The sequence below is a fragment of the Sus scrofa genome, chromosome 5 (genome assembly GCF_000003025.6).
Source record: "Sus scrofa isolate TJ Tabasco breed Duroc chromosome 5, Sscrofa11.1, whole genome shotgun sequence".
NCBI lineage: Eukaryota > Metazoa > Chordata > Mammalia > Artiodactyla > Suidae > Sus > Sus scrofa.
The window spans coordinates 5,464,539-5,486,864 of NC_010447.5; the positions used below are offsets into that span (position 1 = coordinate 5,464,539).

The window sequence follows — 22,326 nt, forward strand, 5'->3', positions numbered from 1 at the left end:
AATCTAAAAAAAAAAAAAACCCACTGCAAAACATGTTTGAAATACACACACACACACACACACACAACACACACCAGTGGGTCTCATTTCATTTCCAAAGCCATTCTGTTGTAAATAGATAATTAGCACTTAAGCACACCTTTCAAGGGGTTTATACATTAACATGAAAATACTATAATGACGGCTGGCCAAAATCGCTTGACTACCACTTAGAATTCTAGATTTTTCATCTTTATTAGAAGTTAATTTTCTCTCTTCTAGGCCCTAAAATGCAGCTTGGCTTCGTGAGAAATTTTTTTTTGATGAAGAACAGAGAACGAAAATTTTTTGAATGAATACCCCATCCCCCCACCGCGCACCCTCCCTGCAGTTTTTATCTGAGCCTCCCTCTCTTCTGGGAGGCTCTCTCGTCTTCATCAGTCACGCTGGCCACCGTGACCACACACAGCCAAACCCCCTGGACTCCAAGCCACGTCCGAGTGGAAAGAGCCAGAAACAAGAAGGCCCAGGGTCGAATTTTTTTCATTTGTTTTAAAGATTCAATCTTGGATGGACTGGGAGTTTGGGGTGAGCAGATGCACACTATTCCATTTAGAATGGATGAGCAATGAGGTCCTGCTGTACAGCACCGGCAACTCTATCTAATCACTTGTGATAGAACACGATAGAAGATACTATGGGAAAAAGAATATATATATATATATATATGTACGGCTGCGTCCCTTTGATGTATAGCAGAAATTGACAGAACACTGTAAATCAACTATAATTTAAAAATTAAAAAAAAAAAAAAACAAAGAACGACAACAATGATTCAATCTTGCATCTGCGTGGGAAGAGCAACCTGTTCCCGAAACAGGCCACTGTGAGCAAATGAGCAAATGCACCAGAATTCACTGTAAATCTACCGAACACATCCAGGGACAATGATCCTAAGCTGGTGGATGTTCTGACTGAAGGAGCCACATCACCAAGTTTTTATCTTCCGTCTCCATTCTCTTAACAAATACTTGGTGACAAATACTTGCCCACGTTGGGCCAGGCCTGCTGGGCTCTGTGGATACCAGGTAACCATCCCCCTTGCCTTCCACAGCCCCCCCCCATCTCCGCCGCAGCAGGAGCTCCAGGCGGGGCCGAACCCCACACAGCACCCCCAGGCCTGCTCCTAGCTCCCCCTGCCTCCCCTGAAGCCCCAGAGTGCCCCCCTCCACTGACTGCCCTGGCCAGGCCCCACCCAGCAGTGGAGAGAGTCTTTGAAACACTGGGTCAGACCACAACCCTCCCGCGCCTCCCCCCCTTCACCACTCAGAATAAAATCCACACACCCAGGCCTCCCTCCCTGACCTCTGGATCGCTGGGCTCGAGCCTGTGGGCCTCGGGCTGCGCACCAGTCAATTCACGGCTGGGTCCTTCTTGGCTCAGGACCCCCTCGGAGGGGCCATCCTAGACCACGTGGGTGGAGAACCCTCCCCCACGGTCGCCACCACCTGGCCCTGACTTGATGGGATTCTCTGGTCACCCACATGATCTGGCGGCTGGTTTGCTTTGTTTACTGCCTGCCCCCGCCTGTGGGCCCTCTGGTCGTCACCAAATCTGCAGCACCAGGCACACAGCACCCACTCCACCCCACCCCCGCCAAGACAAGGGATGACGGAGATTTGTGGGGACTCCTCCCCCGTCCTCCCGCGGTCACAGGCCAGCAGGAGAGGCAGAGGCTCCCCTAACCCTCACCGGGGCTCTGAGGCCAGCAAGAGGGGGGCCCAGGAGGAGCAGGTGGTCCAAGCAGGAGCGCGAGGAGGGGGCTCACTTAACACGTGGGCCAAACATCTCGTTTTATGGGCGTGGGCATGGATGGCAGGAGAGGCGAGGTCACCCGGCGGGCGAAGGGCAGCGTCAGAAGCGGGTCTCCGGATCCCCTGACTCAGTGCCCCAGTCCCCTGCTCTGGTGAAAAGGCTGTGAGTCCCGGCCTAGATCAACGTGAGGCCGTTCAGACCTGACCTGCCCGCAGAGCCTGAGCAGCTCACACCCTGGGGACTGCGGCCATTCCCAGGAAACCCCATCCCACCCCCAGCACCCTGGCTCCGAGGGGCAGGACACCGGGACAGCTCTGCCCAAGGAAACCCAGAGGGTGTCCAGCCCCACATGTGGGGGGTGCATGGACTGGGTGGGGCCTGAGACACCAGATGCCCACTGAGGAACCTTCCACGGCCCGTGGCAGGTACTGGGCATAAAGAGACGAAGGTGAGAAAGGTGGGGTACATGGCCCAAGGGCAGCGAACGACTGGGGAGAAGGAAGGCCTGTGTCTCACGGTGGGGAGGCGGGGAGGATGGAGGTAAAGAAAATTCTGTCTTGGGGATAAGACGAAAGCAAAGACTTGAACAAGCTGCCCAAGGGTAGAGTGACAACAGCTTCCCGAAGGCTGGCGGCCCCCCGGAGGACGGAGATGGGCAGAGCTTGAGGAGTGGGGGAGGAGGTCAGCAACCTTTGGCTGTGTCTGAAAAAACCGTTTTCCACGCCCCAAAGCACCCCTCGGTGCCAGGCTGGGCGGGGCTCTGAGGCCCTGCACTGACCGGGGTGTCGGCTCCACCCTCAAGGGGCTCACAGGGTCCTGCAGGACCTGTGACCAGCCTCCTGCTCCCTCGTGGGGTCAGCAAGCCCCCCACTCCTTGCCAAGGCCCCTCAGCTCCACCTGCAGCCCCTGCCACGGGCCCCTGAGGCCATTGGCAAAGAGGCCACAGGACTGCGTCCAGCCCATTTCAGCACCCCCCCCACACTGCGGGCCCCCCCAGGGGTGGGGGGCGGGGGATTCGACTCAGTGGCAAATGAGGCAAAAACTAAAGAAACCACCTCGGAATGATTTCCCAGCTCCTTTCTCTCCCTTTCTCCCGCACAGATTTTAATTAAGGGTTTACTTGCAAAAGACCTCACTCTATTTAAGTAAATCCTTGGACCCCTTTTATATTGTCTTATAGATCGTTTGATGCGAGGGCGCCAGTAAAAAGTTAATTATAACTTCTAAACACTCCATTACCAGGCCCTCATCTTCCTCCCTGCCTGCTTCTTCCAAGGGTAGCGCCACTTCATTAACTGGCTCCTGGTGTGCTGGGCAGACCCTCCCGCTTTATTCGACAGACACCCCATGGCACCCCTCGGCGCCAGGCCAGGCGGGGCTCTGCGGCCCTGCACTGACCAGGGTGCCAGCTCGACCCTCGAGGGGCTCACAGGGTCCTGCAGGAGGAAGGGGAATCTGGCAGGATGGCCCACTTGGGAGCCCGAAGCAGGGGACAGAAGTGTGTGAAGAGGACACAGGCAGAACAGACAACAAACAGCAGGTCCAAAATAACAGCAGGGGCCCTGGCAGCCTCAGAGGGCAGGAGTGGGGGGCACAGGAGCTGAGGGTCTCAAATACCACACTGGACATGTGCACCTCACTACAGAGTCTCTGGGGCTGGGGCTGAGATTTGGGAGTTCAGTCTGGGACAGAGTGAATCTAAAATCCTGGTGGACAGCCAGGAAGAGGTGTCTTCGGAGAAGACTGAATAATATACCACCGCCTGGGTGGCTGGGTCTCAAAGAGCAATGTGGTCTGGGGAGAGATGGGGGTGTCTGCGGGTCTGGGCAGGAGCAAACTTGGGGGGGGTGTCTGATTATCATCTGGGAAAACTGGGGAGGGGTCTGATTACCATCTGGAAAAAAGGTAGTTGAAAGGTCCAAGGTTGGCCCTGGGAGGAGCCACCTTCAGTGAAAAGGAGAACGAGGAGCAAAAGGGGGGGGATGGCGAAGGGGGGACCCCGAGAGGGAAACAGTGTGGCAGCTGGAGTCAGATGGGGCAACATCCCGTCAGGTGGGGAGGAAGGGGGGCGGTGAGAAGCTGCCCGTGGCCTCTGGGCAGTCACTCCAAGGCCAGGGCTGGGGTCTGAGGCTGCAGAGGCTGCGGGCTTCTCCAGGCAGAGGCGGGGGGAGGCCAGCCTGGCACCTGCCAATCACAGAGAGTGAGATTTGTGGCATCCTGGTGGCACGGCTGTCACTCAGAGCAAGAGGCAAGATCAGGCCCAGCATTCCTGCCTTGGGGAGGATGTGGGTGGTGTCAGGCCTCAGGGTCCGCTGCGGGGTCAGCTGCGGCCTCTACATCCTGGGGGGTGGGTGCTCCTGGGTGCTCGGCGTCTGATCCTGCCCTCACAACCCCTGGCTTCCACGGAACCTGAACACCTGCCTAGAACACCTGCCCCACCCCCCCACCCCCGTCAGGCACAAGTCACCTGCGGGCCTCAGTTCCTAGCTGCATCCTGGAGACCCCACTCAGCCTCTGCCACTTCACAGACTGTCCCCAGGTCCCATGCTGCAACAAACCACGGCTCACAAGCTTCTGTGTCACGGCCCCGCCCTCCCCAATGCCCCTCTTACCACTGTCCCGCCGAAGGCAATCAGCCCTGCTGGGGACGCGGGAGCCAGCCCACAGCATCAAGCACTCACTCCCAGCCCCCCGGGCCCACCTGGCTGAGCAGGTGTTGAGGATCAGGCGCGCCCTGCCCTCCGGGGGCTGTGGGTCGAGGAGGCCTGAAGACGCAGAAAATTCCCTCTACAAGGTGAGGCCCATTAAGGCCTGGACAGGGAACTCTGGGTGCACAGGGAGGGGCCGGAGCCACCCAGTAAGGTGAGGGCGGGGCAGGGCGAGGGGGGATGCAACTGTTTCCAGCTGGGAGGCGAGCAGGAGCCAAGACCCAGAGCAGGGAACTGCGTCGGCCAGTGTGGCTGGAATGAAATGGCTCGGCCGACACTGAAGCGGGTCGATTGGGGTGTTTGTTTTGTGGGGGACTCGGACCAGGGAGAGGGGGGCATTTCACCATAAGAGCTGCCACTTCCTAGGGGCTTCTCCATGGGCCCAGAATGTGCTAAGCCCAGAATGTATGGGAACATTGTTCTTCAATCCTCTCCAACTCCGTAGGGTAGCTAAATCTCCCCATTTTACAGATAAGGCACAGAGAGGTTGAGTGACTAAGCTAAGATCACACAGCAAAGAAGCTGAAGCAGGGGTGAAGATAGGTTGGCTTGACTTCCGGGGGGAGCTCTTAACCTCCATGCTGCCCCCCCTCCCTGCAGACACGTCTTAGGTGTCCGTGTCGGGAGCCCAATGGTCTGTGGGCTCCACGATGCCTGTCCTTCATCACACCATTAGCTGCAAGGAGCTTCTAGCACATTCTTTTCCATTTTCAGCAAGTTTTGCTCTTCCTTTCCCTCTTTATAGCTGGAAAGCCCATCCTGAGCAATTTTTCAGCTGCTCACTCGGACATTTACAAATCAAGCTGGCGTTTCTATTTCATGAATGTATTTGGGATATTAATAGCCAATGGGAAAAAGAGTCTGCTCAGAGGGGCCCCGTCACCCCCAACCAGCACCCTCTCAGAAACACAGGCCTGGACAGAAGCCTGCAAGTGGGCCCCTCGTGGACCCCGCTCACAGCCACGCTGGGAGCAGCACCCCTGACAGCAAATCAGAGTTGCCTGAGTTTAGCTGCACGTCTCGCCAGTTTGGTGATCTTGTCTTACAAAGAGGCTTTTATTAATTGTCTACATCTCCTCTTGTCTGTCTGGAAGTGGCCCCTAGAATATGATTTCAGGCTTTCCATGAGATCAATGAACAGGGAAGAAGCTGATTATGAATTTCACATTTTGTAACTTTCTCAGTGCGCCTGAGAGGTGGGCGGGACCCCGCTGGCCAAGCAAGGGGTCTCCAGGTGACCTTGAGTGGCTGGATGACACCAGGACTGACCCGAGGCCAGTGCTGCCCCCACCCCCATCCCAGGATATACTGTGCCCCGGACCCCGGAGAGGCCAACATGTCTTTAAAAACAATGAGATTTTAGTGTTGCCTTTATTTAAGGCTGCAAGATTAATACATGCTCCCTATAGAAAACCAGAGGGAAGAGAGAGAGAGAAACATGAAGAAGAAATAAAAATCCCTGATGGGAATTCCTGTCGTGGCTCAGTGGTTAACGAATCCGACTAGGAACCTTGAGGTGGCGGGTTCAACCCCTGGCCTTCAGTGGGTTAAGGATCCGGCGTTGATGTGAGCTGTGGTGTGGGTCGCAGATGCGGCTCAGATCCTGTTGCTGTGGCGTAGGCGGGTGACTACATCTCCGATTAGACCCCAAGCCTGGGAACCTTCATATGCTGCGGGTGCAGCCCTAGAAAAGACACACACACAAAAAAAAAAAAAAAATCCGTGATGATTCCACCACCCAGATATCACTTCTGGAATATTCCAGAGCCTTTGCCCTCTCTGGCCTTGCTGCTTCACTCCAACTCTGCAATCCATGCCTTTTTTTTTTTTTTTTTTTTTTTTGGTCTTTTTGTCCTTTTGAGCAAGGCCAGGGATCAAACCCGCAACCTTATGGTTCCTAGTCAGATTTGTTAACCACTGAGCCACGATGGGAACTCCTGCAATCCTGGCCATTTTAAAGTTCATTCCCGGGTGTAAACCTTCCCAAAGATCCAGTGTCCTTAAAATCCCACAGGGCGTATATGAACCAGCACCCTCCACACTCCCCTTGCCCTCAGGGACTCTGCCTGGAATGTTCCTCCGACAACCACCTCGCTCTCACCTCCGTGCCCAAGCCACCTCCTCGGGAAGTGCCACTTAGGGGCACTCGGTCACCATTCCCCGACCCCTGACCCCCCACCCCACCTGGACAGTGCTCTGTAGCCGCTCATCACGAGAACAGTTCTGCCCATCCACTGTCCTGCCTCCCCATCGCCAGGAGAGGGTGGCCCTGTCCCCACCCCCCACCGTCACCCCACTGCCTGGGACACGCTTGGCACAGAGTTCGCAGTGAGGTGTTTGAATCTAATGAATATTCCTGCCAGTCTTTTCTGCGTGTGTATGTGTGTGTGCATGCATGTGCACATGTGTGTGCATGTGTGTAAGAGCAGCCAAGCCCGCTGAGATTGTAGGTCAACCTTTCTCGGCAACCCCACGTGTTTTTATTACACACAAACTCGCCCACCCTCCTCCCTGCAACCCAACGTCAAGGCCCAAGTCCAGTTCTGCCCACCCCCCGCCCCCCGCCGTGGGACCAGCCCATGACGCCCGCCTCTTCCCCAGGGAGAGCCCTGACCTAATACATGCCAGCTCCCCGGGGCAATAATAGCCTCGACACAGCACTTTACAGTTTACCACACGTGAGCATTTCTCCCATCCCCGTGGAGCCTCCAAACAACCTCTCTCCAAAGAGGGAGTCGGGGCAAGGGGAGCCTGTGCCCTCCATTTAAAATGAGGCCAGGGTGGGAGCTCCCTGGTGGTCCAGTGGTTAGGACTCGGCACTTTCACCACCACAGCCCCGGCTCAATCCCTGGTCTGGGAACTGAGATCCCACATCAAGCCGCAGCACACCACGGCCCAAACAAAAACAAACGCATAAAACTACACTAAAATGAGGCCAGGGAGGCTGTGAGCGGTCAGTGGCTGCCACAAAATCACCCAGGAGGAAGCTGACCCCGGACCTCTGGCCCCAAAAGGCACAGTGAGAGGTCTCGCCATCAGAGCAAGCGAGGTGACAGAGAGGAGATGACAAGAGTTTGGCTCCCGAGTCTGTAACCACCTGGACGTAAATCCCCACTCTGCCACTTCCTTGCTGTGTGACCCTGGGCAAGTTCCCTCACTGCTCTGAGCCTTGGTTTCTCCTCTGTCGAACGAGAAGGACGACCGCTCCTGCCTCATTCCCTCATCCAGAGGGTAACACGATTTAAGAAAATACACCAAGGGCACGCAGCACATGCTAACACTCCACCAACACGAGCTCTTTAGAAAGCCACACCTTTCCCGACGCACCAAGGAGTCCGGCTCCGTCACGACCCCCACGTCCCCAAGCACATGAACCCAGAGGTGACTCACTCTGCAGGGTGGGCACGTCCCCCCAGGCCAGCTGCCGATGGACCGCCGCAAGGCCGCCCCCACGGAGGCGCTCGCTCCCGTGCACCTTCCCCCCGGCTCCGTGCTCAGCTCCAGCCTGAAGCCCCGCCCGGCCCCACTTGAGCTACAAGCACTGACACCTGCAAACACTTCTAGGCAGCCAAAGGGAGAGGCCCGGGGAAAGGACCCCTCGGTGAATCCACCCTTCCCACCCGCCCTCCTCCAGCAAACACATCAATCCAGCGCCAGGTGCAAGTTCTGAAGAAAGCCCGCTGAGTTCCCACGGCACGTGGTTCTGACTGCTGTTAAGAGGCAGGCAGAGAGAGTTTCCTAAGACGGCCATAGCGCCACGCTGGCCTGCCCAGGCCCCGGGTTTCCTCTCTCTCTTCAGAGTCTCAGGGAGGTCCCACCGCTTTCCAGGCTCATGATCCTCCCTCCAAACCCCCTTCCTCCAGCCACGCCACGCCACGCCCCCTCTCAAAGGCTGCCCTTCAACACTTTGGCCGCAGTGACCCCTCCTCCCGTGGCAGCTCCCTCCCAGCCTAAGCTCCCAGCATCTCAGGCAGGGCCCAGCCCAAAGTCAGCTTGTCCCTGCAGTTTCCCTTGCCGGGGAGAAGGCCACCCCCAGGCCGTGAGCTGAGACCCCACAGCTCACACACACACACAGCACACCCCAGTGTGGCCCACTTACTCACTCAGCACAGAGAGGAGTATGTCACAGGCTGGGGTACATCAGACACAGTCCCCAGCTTTGGGAACCCTAGTGGGGACGGGCAACATCTGCTTCATCAGAGAGGGTCCCCAACAGCACCCACCCCAAACAGCGGTTCCTCCAAATCACCGGGCAGTGGTGGTAAGAAGCCTACTACCGACCTGCACACAGTAGGTGCCTGGCCCCTCCTGTTCTCTGCCTGGACACAGACCCTTGACTCAGCGTTTTGAGACCCACAGCAGGGGGATGAGAAGCCAGCCTCAGTGAGGGGCCCCCCCAAGAAGCAGCCGAGCCCTGGAGGCAGCGCGGGGCAAGAGGAAAAGCCTGGGGCAGCCTCACCGGCAGAAGCCCTCTCCCGTCCCAGCCTGCACACAGCTCAGCCCAAACAGGGCCCTTGATTAGAATTTCCCATTTGAAAAATCAATATTTAAAGCTCCACGCCTGCCAAACGGAGGGGAAGGCCTTGCTGGTAAATATTTGTCTCCACTGGCAAAGCCGGGCCTCTCTCGCTGCAGCTCCCCGCCTCGCTCCTGGCCCTCAGCTTGCGCAGCTCCCAGCCAACTGCACAGCGGGACGCCCCTGGGGAGGGGGCGGCCGTCTGGCGGCCTCCAGGGGCTGCGAGGGGAGGTGGGCCCGACCCGTACCCACACCTCTGAGACAGGAGGCCTGCACACCAGGCCGTCCAGGGGCCGTCCATCTGTCCCCATGAGCCATGGCAGAGACATTCACTGTGAGTGAATTCCAAGAAAGCAGCTTTTCCCAGGGGGCACTCCAGATTTATGTCTTTCTTACTTTGAAAAAAAGCAAAAAGCCAAAGACAAAACCCTGGGGGTGTGCTTACTAATCACGGCCCACCATCCCCAGGGGCGGCGTGGGACGGCGCTCCCCTCACTGCCTGTACCCACAGCTGCCCGTGGGGGAGCCCACACCGGCCCCCTGGACTCCTGCTGGGCACCACGGAAGCCTGGAGGGCCCCCTCACTGGGGAAGCCACTGAGGGCGGTAGGTGGCTGAGCTGGCACCTACCAGCTGGGTCCCTGCCCTGGCGTTCCTGTTCCCAGACAGACATTCATCATTCACTCATTCAGCTCCTCATTCATTCATTCAATCACTCATTCATCAATTATTCATCAATTATCACGCACTCATCAACTGTTTATTGAGCCCCTACCTATACCATGCCTGGGGGCTGGACACACAAGCGGACAAAAACAAACCTGGGAAAAATCCCTTTTGGAGGCGGGGGGGGGGTCTCCCAGGCCCCAAATCCTACAAACAAATGGCAAGTCACAGCAGAGACAAGTGGTGGAACAGGAGACCTTCCGGGTGGGCGGGGAGAGTGAGAGAGCGGTGGCCTGGTCCCGGAGGTCAAGGACAGTTACCAGGGCAGGTAGACAGGTGACAAAGGCCAGGGAGGGGCCGGGCAGAGCAGGGAGGAAGGGCGGCGGGCACGGGGCGCGTGTCCTCAGGCACCTACCCAGCCACTCGTTGAATTTCTTCACCTCGCTCGGGAGCCCCAGCTCCGTGAAGTCCCCGGCGTGGATGAGCACGTCGCCGTAAGGCATCTGTATCGGGTCCGTCCTCGAGTGGGTGTCAGACACGCAGACAAAGCGGGTGTAGCCGGGTGGCTTGGGGGCGTCGTGAGGCACCGGGTCCACCCTGGGGACAGAGAAGATCATGTAGGCCCAAGGCCACCGAGCTGGGAGCCTGCAGCTCACGTCCCACCAACTCAGAACCATCTAGCCCTCCGGATGGGCCCAACCTGCATCCGAATCCTGACCCTCCCGCCCAGTAGGAAACATTTTTCCCCTGAGCCTGTTCCCCCTCTTGGCACGGGAACCCCCAGGGCTGTTGTGAGGGTCAAAGGAGGAAATGCGGGGGGCGGGGGGGGGCTGGCAGGTACAACCTGGCAACTGCACCAGGCACTGTACGATCATTGCAAGTAACCCACTGTTTGACAAGCAGAGGCCCTCAACCATTTGCCTCCTTGCCGGCCCCCAAGGAGTCTTCTTAGATTGTTTTTCCTACTCGCCTCCCTCTCAAGAAATTTTAACACTAGAGATATGCTGCATATCTGTTCGTTTACTGTATGAGTATCTGTGCTTTATAATAAGAGGGAGTTTTTCAACCCCCTTGGGGTGCTACTGGCCCCATCCAGGAGGCACGGCCTGAGGTCCCTTGTCCAGCTGGAAAAATGGACCCTCCATGCTCTGCGGAGCACAAGGAGCATCCAGAGGGAGCCCCGTGAGAGAGAGGGGACTTGGTGGGAACCTGTGGCACTAAAGACAGGTGGCCATGTTTCAAAATGATGCGATGGTCTGATCATGTTTGGAACAAGGGCTTTGGAGGCCGGGCAGGAAATCAGTTCTGGAATCAGAAGACCAGGCTTCACATCCCAGACCTGCCGCTCAGCGCTAAATGTGTGATCTTAGGCAAAATGCTTGGCCTCAGTTTGCTCATCTGTAAAATGGAGCTACCTCCCTAGAAAAAATACTCAGAAGAGCAAAAAGAGCTGCACAACCGTGACGCCTTGGTCCCCAGGAACCCCCGGCAGCCCCCTTGACTTGCAGATAAGGACACTGGGTGGGGACTTGGGTGTCCCTGGGAATAAACGGGGACCATGGGAAGTGAACCCAGCCCGCTGCTCCCGGTTCAGTGCTCCCCCCAAGAACCACACTCTGCCTCCTCAGCTGACTGGTTCTGCCAGGCTCAAAACTCTTAAAAACAATGCAATGACATTTCAACGAGCTGCTCTCTCCAAATGAGTATGCTGCTCGAGGAGTGTTTAAATCTAATTATGCGGCAAACCCAAAGCGGTACCATATCAGTTACATAAATACTTTTAAAGACATCTTTCTAATTATCCTTTTTTTTTTCAGACAATATACTTCGAAGAAATTTAATTAACACCTTCCGAGAGACGAGGGTTCGGCATGCTAATGGGCAGGGAGCACTTGTGCACTCCATCCGCTGCAGCGGCCCGCCAGCCTCTCCCCACCACCGGGCCGCGACAGGAGGGGCTCCCGGGGCCCCTCTCTGGGGTTGGGCAGGTCGGAGTCAGGCCAGACCGAGGAGGAGAGGAAAGATCCCTGAGTCTGATGAGGCCCAGTAGGTAAGTGCTGGGAACCCTTCCTCTCCCCTCTCCATTGACCCATCCATCCATCCGCCCATTCATTCATTCATTCCCCGGTCCATTCAACACAACACATCCTGACCGCCTACTGGGCACCAGCCCGAAACTCAAAGCTGGGGAACTGAATGGACCCGGCCTGATCCTAGGCGGATGGTGGAGACAGACTTGGCCAGGCAGTGACCGCAAAGCACAAGATTTGATGGGGCGGCAGAGGGGCTGGAGGCCAGAAAAGGCCAAAAGGCCCTAACCTGGCCTGGGGTCCCCTGAACTTTCCAAGAGGAGGTGATGCCTCAGCTGGTCTGGAAGCAAATCTCCCTCCCAGTTATTTCTGCCATCCCTCTGTCCTCTGGGTCCCAACCCCCACCCCATGTGACAGACAAGTCTTGCAGGAAGCTGCTCCCCCGAGTCCACCTGTCCTACCCTAACACAGCTGATTGGACCAAGGCAGCCAATCACTACTGGACTATTGGCACAGGAACATGAGTGAGCCAATCAAATTCACTCATTCATTCATTCCGCTCACATACCCTGAGATTGAGAAGTGGCCACCAGGAGCCAGAGACCCAGTCAGAGACAAAGAAGGGAGATACAGGCAGGGAGACGCCACCCCGGGAGCCACCTCTCCTCCTGAGAGTCCCTGTGTGGAGAAGCCCTGAGCAGGCCTCCGCTCCTGCCACCATCGCCGGCCAAGGGCACCCGCATTCCAGGGGCGCTCGTCGGGCTGGGCCCACTGCTGAAGCCCAAGCTCTTTAATTAACTCTGCTCTTATTTCTTTCCGCCCGGAGGCTTCTGAGCTCAGTGAGGATGCAAACTTAATAATCCCCAGAGAAAAAAAAAAAGAGAGAGAGAGACTCTTATTTCCCTGCACCATCCTCCGGCTATTTGGATGGTAACAAATGCTCAACTTGAAATAATAACAACAGTAATGATATCGATGATTCCCATGGGTTGAGAGCTCATTATGTCCTAAGCACTTTACAAGCATCCACTCTCTCCACCCTCACAGGGACAGTCTGAGCAGGGCACTATGGGTGTGACCATTTTATAGATTGGCAAAGCGAGGATCCGAAAGGGCTGCGTTGCCCAGGATCTCAGCTATGGAAGCTGGTGGGGCTGGAATGTGAAGCCAGTTTTTGGTTCCAGAAACTCATATCAAGCTGAACTGTCTCCAGGCTCTACTTCTTTCATTCAATCTGTGGACAACTGCTTATTGAGTGCCTCCTAAATATCAAACACCTGCTAAGCACAGGACAGGACACCCACAGAGACCACCTCATGCAGCTCCCAAAAACCCTGGCTGTGTTTAGAAGTGAGTAAAAGGGCAAGAAGAATCAAGGACTGGAGAAAAAGAGAGAGCCTACACAGGGCAGGAGAGCTTGACAGCATCATTCGAGCCCTAGATCCAGCTGTGCCTGAAGCTGCTTCCAAATCCGGATTTCCTAGCTAATTACTACCCTTAAGACAATTTAAGTTGGGTTTCTGATACTGGCAATGCCTAACCCCTGAGTGATAGCAGCGCTGTGTAATTGACGCCTGGAAAAGTCAGTCCCACATCCAGGGCCCCAGCTAGTAAGTGACAGAGTAGAATTTGAACCTGAGTCTTCAGAACAGGAACTGAAGCATTTAACCTCACACTTTCTTGCGACTAGAAGAAACAAAACACAATGCTAACTTCCCAGCGATGTTCTTAGGGAACCAAAGAGAAGGGACAGAAACAAATGTTCCTAGTTTGGGGGACCAAACCCAACTTCCTTTAAGTGTCTGCTTGCTGGGGTGGCCCCAAGCAAAGCTGTGATGCTCTCTCTTTCTCTCTCTCTGAGACCTAAAACCTGGCCCCGCCTCTTCCCAGCCTCACAGAGGACCTTCCCACGGGATCTTCCTCCTGGCGGCAGGGACAGAGGACAGAGAACGAAGCCATCAGTGCCCAGACCTGGGCCGAGACCCTGGCTCGGCGACCTCCTCAATGTGCCCTGGACCCTGCCAGCCTATGGGTCAGCGGGGTAAGGTGGGGACCACCCACTCTCTCGGAGATGTGAGAACTGAGAACCAGAAGCCCTGGTGAGCGCCCCCTGCAGCCCACTTCCTGCACCCTGGCCCTGCTCAGGTCTTTCTCTCCCTGAGCCATTGGCCCCTGGAAGGGCAGCTCCTGGCACCAAAGACTCCTGTGGGTGTTGGAAGCCAAGGCCTCCCCCCATTACCTCTACTTCTGGGGAAGTGAGGCACTGCAGTTCAGGGCGCAGGGCAGAGGGCTTGGCCCTTCAGCAAAGTTCCACAACCACGTCCAGGAGTTCCGCTGTGGCTCAGCAGGTTAAGAACGCAACATAGGGAGTTCCCGTCGTGGCTCAGCGGTTAATGAACCCAACTGGCATCCATGAGGATGTAGGTTCAATCCCTGGCCTCACTCAGTGGGTTGAGGATCCGGCGTTGCTATGAGCTGTGCTCTAGGTCACAGACACAGCTGGGATCCCGCGTTGCTGTGGCTGTGGTGTAGGCTGGTGGCTGCAGCTCCGATTGGACCCCTGGCCTGGGAACCTCCACATGCCACGGATGTGGCCCTAAAAAGACCAAAAAAAAAAAAAAAAAAGAACCCAACATAGTGTCTGTGAGGACGTGGGTTTGATCCCTGGCCTCACTCAGTGGGCTAAGGATCCAGAGTTGCCACAAGCTGAGGCGTAGTTCGAGGATGTGGCCCGGATCCTGTGCTGCTGTGGCTGTGGTGTAGACCGGCAGCTGCAGCGCCAATTCAACCCCTAGCCTGGGAACTTCCAGATGCCGTGGGTGCGACCCTGAAAAGAAAAAAAAAAAAAAAAAAAGAAGCCCACACCACGTCCAGCCATGTGACTGGACATCAGCCGCGCTGATGGGAGAGACCTCTAGTCGCCTCCTCTCATCCTACAAGTGGGGAAACTGGGCACAGAGGAGGGCAGGGGCTGGTGGGCTCCATGCTGCACAACAGCCCAAAGCTCCTTCCACGGAGCACTGGCTCCAAGGAGACCACCACTGCTCCCCAAGCCCCACGCCCGCCCTTCCTCCCCGCCTCCTCCAAATTTAAGCCCTCTCTGATCCCCACTCTCCATGGAGCGTGCACCCCGCCTCGTCTCGCTCCCCTTCCTTCCTCTCTTCCCATCCTCTGTGCCAGGCTCGAGGGACAGCCCGTGCTGGCGGAGGAGACAGACGCTGGGGAAACTGTCCCACAAATGAATGTATAACCACAGCTGGAAGCATGTGCCACAAAGGGAGACGCTGAGTGCCTAGATCTGGGCAGAGCAGCCAAGGGAGACCTGGGGTGGGGCCAGGGAAGGTGTCCCGGAGCAAATGACACCTAGGCCAGATCTAAAGATGAGTGGGTGTTAGCAGGACAAAGAGTAGGGGAGGCAGAGGGAACAGCATGTGCAAAGGCTGGAGGAAGGATGGCAGAAGAGACAGACGGATCTACCGCATCTGGAGCCCTTGAGGAGAGGGTGCGGGATGGGGCCTGAGGACGGACAGAGCCCAAGGGAGGGCCTCCCTCCCACCGTGCCCCCTCAGCCCCTCCAGGGTTCAAGGCTGACCTGCACTGTCTCCTGGAGACCTCTCAGCACAGGGACGGGCAAGGGGCCACCGCGTCCCTTCTGAAGCCGCAGACTCACCTCTAGAGGGGGTCAGCACGCCAGCCTGGCACAGCAGGGAAGGCTGGGGACAAGGCACAGAGGGGCTACTCAGGCCCGCACAGAGCCGTGCTCCCTGCCCAGCTACCTTCTTCAAGGACCCTGCACAGCCCGACCTGCCTGGAGGGTCTTTAAACAGTTGGCTTTAGTCTCCACTGATAGAACTCCTTTTTTATTTCTTCCTAGGGCCGCACCCGTGGCATCACCCACGGCATGTGGAAATGCCGGGGCCTAGGGCTCTAATGGAGCTGCAGCTGCGGCCTACACCACGGGCACAGCAACGCCAGACCTGAGCCGCCTCTGCCACCTACACTGCAGATTACAGCAACTTTTGATCCTTAACCCACTGAGCAAGGCCACGGATTGAACCCACATTCTCATGGATGCTAGCCAGGTTCTTAACCCACTGAGCCACAACGGGAACTCCAGGACTCCTTTTAAAGACCAGGAATTGCCACACCAGGCACCAGCTCCCAAGACACCTAAAGGCGGACCCCCCGGGTTAGCCTGTCCTTCAAGCACTGCGCTTGCCTTGTCGCTGAGCACCAGGTCGCCCAGGACAGAGGGGCCGGTGCCCAGAAGGGCTCTCCCCAGGCCACCGCAGGGCTTCTTGGGCCCCAGGATAAGGGGTCTTCAGTCTCAGGGCCCCAAACCTAGAGGCCCAGATCCAGACATGCATTCCTCAGGCAGAGGTGGCCTCACGTCCACCAGGGCCTCTAGGGGCAGCTGCATAAGTCCCAGGGCTCAATCTGGGGCCAGGCATGGACCGTCCCTGCTGTTATCAAATATAAATTGTGGGCTTATTAAATAAGGCTCCTCACTCCCTCACCCCAGAGACAAAGCCGGGCGGTGATAAACCACGGGTCAGGAAGTGGCATTCAGCGCCCGGCATCTCCCTCAGTGGAAACGTGCCATGGAAACCCGCACCCTTCCCCAACGCAGGGTGTGCATTGAAAGCAGTAGGGGTGGGAGGGAGCAGCACCCCCCACCCCAGTCCCGGCACGGCCCCGCCTTCACCCGGCTTTGTGCAAAGTCGCAAAGCCAGGGTGACCTGAGCGGGCAATGAGAGAGCACTGGGCAGGGAATCCAGAACCGGGGCTCACTGCTCGCTCCTCCCAGGACTCGCCCCGAACCCTCAGCTGCCCCCCCAGCCCCACTGCCTACGGGAGCCCAGACCCTGGCCTCAGGAGGGGACAGCACAGAGCAGGCTAGGAGGGATGGGGGTGGGACAGGCCCCTGCAAGTCTGCTCTGTCCGCTCCAGCTGAGTGACGAATATCGCCACCAGTATGACCCGCTGCTGCATTCTCACGGCTTTTAGGACCCGCTGGAGGGTCTGCTCAGCATGGGCAGGGGTCTGTCTCTGATCACTGCCTGGCACCTGGCCCAGCCAGCCTGTACTGACAATGCCCTCGTCCCCATGTGGATTCACCTACTTAATCTTAGATGAGCAGCATTACGTAGATGGGGAAACTGAGGCATCGGGAAGACACCCCGCAAATAAGTGGCAGTGCCCGAACTCGAACCCAGGCAGGTGAGCTCGGAGCCCATGTTCCCGACTAACACGCCGAATGGATGGATAAATGAATGAGCAGGGATGTCCAGCTGTTACGTGGGGAAATCACCCCTCTCCCATCTGGTCATTCAGTGCCCCTCCTCGAGACACAGCCTGGCCCGCGGGACCCATGCCACTCCTGCCGGGGACACGCTGGCCCAGCTGGGCATTTCTGCACTTTCCAGCCCCCTCGCTGCTCAGCCCTGCGGCTCCTTCTGCCCGCTTCCTCCTCAAGGCCCCTCCCACCCAGCCACAGACACACACCACCCACCTGCTCCGCCTGAGGGCCCAGTGCTCCCGCCCGTTCCTTCTCGCATCCGGGGACCTCAGGCTCTGGAGGACCAACTCCATCCACAGAGGAGAACACCCAGACAGAGCAGGCCCCTCCCTGCAGCCGCCCTGCCTGGCCTCAAGGTCCCAGAGACCCAGGAACAGTGTGTCTGGGATGCAGGGCCTTCTGCCCTGTACCAACCCACCCATCTGGCTCCATAACAGACATGGGAGGCAGTTTCCCAAAGAGAAATCTCTCTCCCCCAAGAAAAGATAAGCAGCACCTAACGATGCCAGCCCTGCAGCCCCCAAGGAAGCAGGCATTTTCCAGAGCAAGCACGGCAGGGAGGAGGGTGTACCCAGCGCTGGAACCCGCCCCCAGGCCTGGTGCCCACCTGCTTCGCGAGCCCCTTCCTCCTGTGAATTCTCTCTCTGCTGCACCCTCTCCAATAGGGGACCAGCCCTGAGGGCACCACCAGCAACACGAGGCAGCAACCTGCCCACTCTGCCGGGCCCGGGAGAGGGAGCCGCCCCCCACCCCTGTCATCTTCTCTACACAAGCCACATGCCACATTCCTCCAACTCCCTAAAGGGCCAGATGCTAGTTTCCCACGTGACCATTGCTCCCCAGAGGTGGTGCCCTTGGCCCTGGAGGAAGCCAGGGCCAGGTCCTTGAGGGGGTGGGGGGGGCGGGAAGAGCATCTGACCCAGCCTGGTGAGCCTCCCCATCACAGCTCTGACCTCCCTGTACAATTGAGGGGGCATGGGGGGCTCCCCCCTCATCAGACTTGTCAGTGACCAGACCCAGCACCAGGGCCCCCCCACAGGGGTGGAGGGAAGGTTCAACAATGGAGCAGACAAATGCCTAAACTCTCAGATGGAGCCACATACACGTGTCCACAGACGTCACAGCAAAAGGAGGCTAAGCGGGGACAGGGCCCTGGGCTGCAGTGGGTGCCAGCTCTGGTGCGTGCCAGCTGTGCGGGCGCCCGTGGGTCACCTGTCTGGGTCTCTGTTTCCTCATCAGGTAAGCCCTGCAGGGCAGCGCTGGTGGGAGGGGCGGCAGGGACAGAGGAGAACTTCCAGCGCCGCAGGCAGCCACTCTAGGGGCAGGGGCAGGGATTTACCTACCTCCGCCCTGTGCCACCTGCACTTCTCTGGACGGCAGGGAAAAGTCCAGGGATTGAGATGGTTCCACCTGTGCCCGGCAGCCCTGCGCCTATGCTCCCTCCGTGGCCTCCTTGCTGAGGGCCCCCCGCCACCCCCCGGTATTTTCCATCAGCTCCAAAGGTGGGCTGCAGAGCTCCCTAGTCGTTTTGGAAAGCATCTCTGCTCTTTCGACAGAAGCACAGGGGGTTCTGGGCAGAAGGGAGGCGGGGCAGCCAGGCCAAAGCCAGGGTCCCCTGCCTTGGGGCCTGCAGCAAGTCCCGTCCCCTCTGGGCCTCAGTGTCCCCATCAGCACAACGAGGACCACGCGTTAGACCAGGGGTCATTCACCCAAATACCAAGAAGGGGCGGCTGGAACTCAGCCCCCCAGAGGTTGCCACGAGGACACGTGAGCCTGGGGTTGCCAGGCCTTGGGGTTTCGCACGGCAGAGCCAGAAGTCTGGATTTTTACAGGCAATCACCTCGTTCTTCAATATTTGTAAAACATTCTCCCGGCCAAATGAAACACGACTCCGGGCCAGGATCGGCCCACAGACCAGCCCTCCGCACCTTCTCACCCAGCCCTCCCAGCTCGGAGCGCCGCTGGTCCTGGGCTTCCAGAACCTTCGCCGTCAAGGAGCCAGGGGACACACCCAGCCCTGCCCCCGCTGCCCCCGTCCCGCCCCCCGCCTCCCGCTGCCCACTCACATCTGCACGTGGGGTGGCTGGAAGCGGCCCTGGTTGATGTTGTAGAAAGTGAAGGCCTGGGTGGGGTTGGAGCTGTACTCGTCCACCTCGATGATGAGCCGGCTGTGCTGGTGCCGCCGAGCAGCCATCACGTGGGACTGGGAGAACGCCATGCCCAGGCCGCAGGGCAGGAGGGCCAGCGCCTCTGCCTTCAGGACGCCGGGGTCCCACCTAGCGCGCCACATGGACCTCGGCTGGCCGCCCGGGCATCTCCTGCCGCCACCGCTGCCCCCGCCACCGCTGCCGCCGCCGCCGCCGCCGGCGCCCGGCCCCGAGCCAGACCTGGGAACAGACTGAGGAGACGGAGCAGAACCGTGCGACAGTTAATCTGTTTGGGATTTGCTTTATTTAATGTCACATGAAGATTTAGAAACAGGGAGGGGGGGAAAAAAACACAGTCGTACAGCTCAAAAACTCATTACAAATCTTTCCAACTCAGCAGTTTGATGAATATACTTTGGTAAAAAGAAAAAGCAAGGGAGGGAGAGGACCAAAAAAAAAAAAAAAAAGAAAAAAAAAGCCACAACGCTGCGGACGGATGCATGCATGGTTCAACATGTTTAAATACTTAAGACTTTTTTTTTTTTTTTTTTGCCTTCCACAAAATCCTCCAAAGCCCACAGAGTGACCGTGAGATGGGGCAGACAATGGCTGGTATTCTGTAAACAGGTAAGGTAGGTTTCACTTTTCGGAACTGGAGAGTAAGAAAGATTCACCTCCAACCACACCCCCTCTGCACAGACCCCATCCCCCCACCCCTCCATCCAGACACACACACTCCTACAGGGCCCCACACCCGCACCCTACAAGCCTGAGCAGGTGGAGACAGCATGGGCGCAAATTCCTCCATCAACATCCTTTTGGCCTAAAGATATCTTTGAGCAGTGCCCAGAGAAGGGTTTTTCCCAGAAAGACTGCTGTACACCAACTTGGCTCAGGGGGTGGCCGGGAGAGGGGATCTACTTTAAAAAAAAAAAAAGAAAGAAAGAAAAGAAACCTTCCCAAATGCCTTATAAGGATCTCAGGAATCTCTGATGTTCCAGTCAAACTTTGAGTCCACTCAGAATCACAGCTTACAAATGCTGTGTGTGTGTGTATATACATATATTTTTTTTAACTTCTTTCATCGGAAAATGCACTTTGCATTTGTAGTTACTGGATTAAAATGTCCCTTTTCTTTCTTTTTTGGCCTCACTCTCGGCATGTGGAAGTTCCCGGGGGCCAACCTGAGCCACAGCTTCAACCTGAGCCACTGCAGTGCCAACACCGGATCCTTAACCCGCTGCACCACCCGGGAACTCTTAAAGTGTCCCTTTTCTGATTCCAACTTGGCTACGTGGAATCCTGGAAACAGGGGCCCAGGGTGACTCCATCCTAGCCCAGCACGCTCACACACCTGCCGCAGCGGCCAACGCTTCCTCAGAGACCGTCTTTATTCTTGTTCTTTTCCTTATTTTTTTTTTAACTATGTAAATAGGAAATGCCTCAAAGATTTGTTTTCTTTCAGGTTTCGGTCATTAAGGCCCTCCGACAATTCCATTTGTACCGCATTTAACCAAGGAGAAAATAACATCATTGAAACTATTCCTGGACGGTCACACCCCAGTCACGTTAGACGAAGAAAAATCCCCTTTGCTTTGCACGTGGAAGAAGAATTGACGCAGTCAGAAAACAAATTAGATTAGGAAAATGACAAAAAATTAGAGACTGGAGAACATTTTAATTAGATGCAAAGGAGAAATGGATTATTAATTTTTTAAAATCCCAACGATCATGCCCATACAAGGTGCAATAAACAGCAGCATCCTTCTGCCCTCCCCTCTTCCTCCCCCCAAACTCCATCCTGATTCACAGCACACCTCCCTCCTCTCCACTTGGGAAGATAAGAAAAAAAAAAAAATCATCGTTTTCCCTCCGGGATGTACTTGCTCTGGTTCTTTGTCCTGTTAATTGTTTCTAAGCGAATCGGGTCTCCCGGTGGACGCCGTGGCAGGATGCTGAGGTGGGTGAGTCAGGGTGTCCTGGCTTTGGCGCCTGTGCCCGTCCTGTTACCCCTGGGAGAGGCCTCGGGGAGCAGACGCCGAGGTCCAGGGTCCCCAACAGCCCAGATCTGATCAAAGGTTTGAGTCCCAGCCTTGGGCTGACCTGCTGTGTGACCTTAAGCCAACTTGCTAATCTAAGTCTCAGCTTCCTCTTCTGGCAAGTGGGGGTGGTAACAGTAACACCGCCTCCCAGGGCAGCTGTGCTTTAAAGGAACGGGAACTCTGAGCACAGCGCCTGGCAGGGACCCAGGAGCCGGCTGACATTCGCCGTTACTACAGACATCACTATTCGGTCCACCTGGACACCTGCTATGTGCAGGTGCTGCCCAGGTAGCGGGGCACCTGTGGTCCAAGGGTGTCCAGTGTGAGCAAAGAGGGCAACCCCAGGAGTCCCGAAGAACCCAAACAGTCTCACATGCAAGCTGATCCCATCCAGCCCCTGCTCCAAGTCCTCACCGTGGCTCCCTGTGGCTCCTGTTGACTGCCTGTGACCCGTGAGCCTTGCCCACACTCCAGCCACACAGCTCTGTGCCCAGGGGGCGCTAGTGCCTGGAGGCCCCCAGCTAACGGGTGCTGTGAGCAGGTTCAGAGCACGGCACGCACACGCTTGGCAAAGAGCCCTTCTCTAAGGCTCACCACCCACCTATGAGATAGGGGCTCGGGTTCCTAAGCCTCCCGTTCTGCAGATGAGAAGGTATGTCACAGAGAAACGAAGCCTGTCGCCAAGCCCAGCACACGGAGAGTGGGGCTGAGGTCTGGACGCAGGCAGCCTGGACCGCAGCTCACCCCTCAACAAAGCCACTCTTTCCTCTGAGAGGCCTCGATCAGGGCGCTCATCCCAGGGTCCCACGGAGAGCCCGGATGTCCCCTGGGGGTAGGGCCTGGGTGTCCCTTGCTCACCCCAGTACAACTCTGCCCTGAGCAAATGGCTTAACCTGCAGGGGCTGTTTCCTCATCCACAAAATGGAGAGAAAAAGAGTACCCACCTCATACAGCCGTGACGATTAGATGAGGTGACACATGTAGACTGCTCACCACTGAGCCCAGGACACAGTACACGCTCAAATATGTTGCTGTCATCATCGTCACTGTCATCATCACACGCCCCAGGGCCTATCACAGAGGCTTCACGAATACCGAATTAGTGAATGAGTGGAGGCAGGGAGG

At 57.0% G+C, this 22,326-nt stretch overlaps 1 protein-coding gene across 2 annotated transcripts in view; it reads right to left on the minus strand.

The window, feature by feature from the left end:
- The window catches only part of MPPED1 (metallophosphoesterase domain containing 1), a 78,556-nt gene that overhangs the window by 46,600 nt on the left and 9,630 nt on the right, over positions 1-22,326 (minus strand). Inside the window, exons 2-4 of one of the 2 annotated variants that reach the window (XM_021091406.1) lie at positions 22,146-22,284; positions 19,079-19,410; positions 10,099-10,280 (exon numbers count right to left, since the gene is read on the minus strand). In XM_021091406.1, coding sequence (XP_020947065.1) covers positions 10,099-10,280; positions 19,079-19,302 — 406 coding nt within the window. In that variant the 5' untranslated portion in view covers positions 19,303-19,410; positions 22,146-22,284. The remainder of the gene's footprint in view (positions 1-10,098; positions 10,281-19,078; positions 19,411-22,145; positions 22,285-22,326) is intronic. The other variant, XM_021091407.1, reaches the window with a different exon arrangement.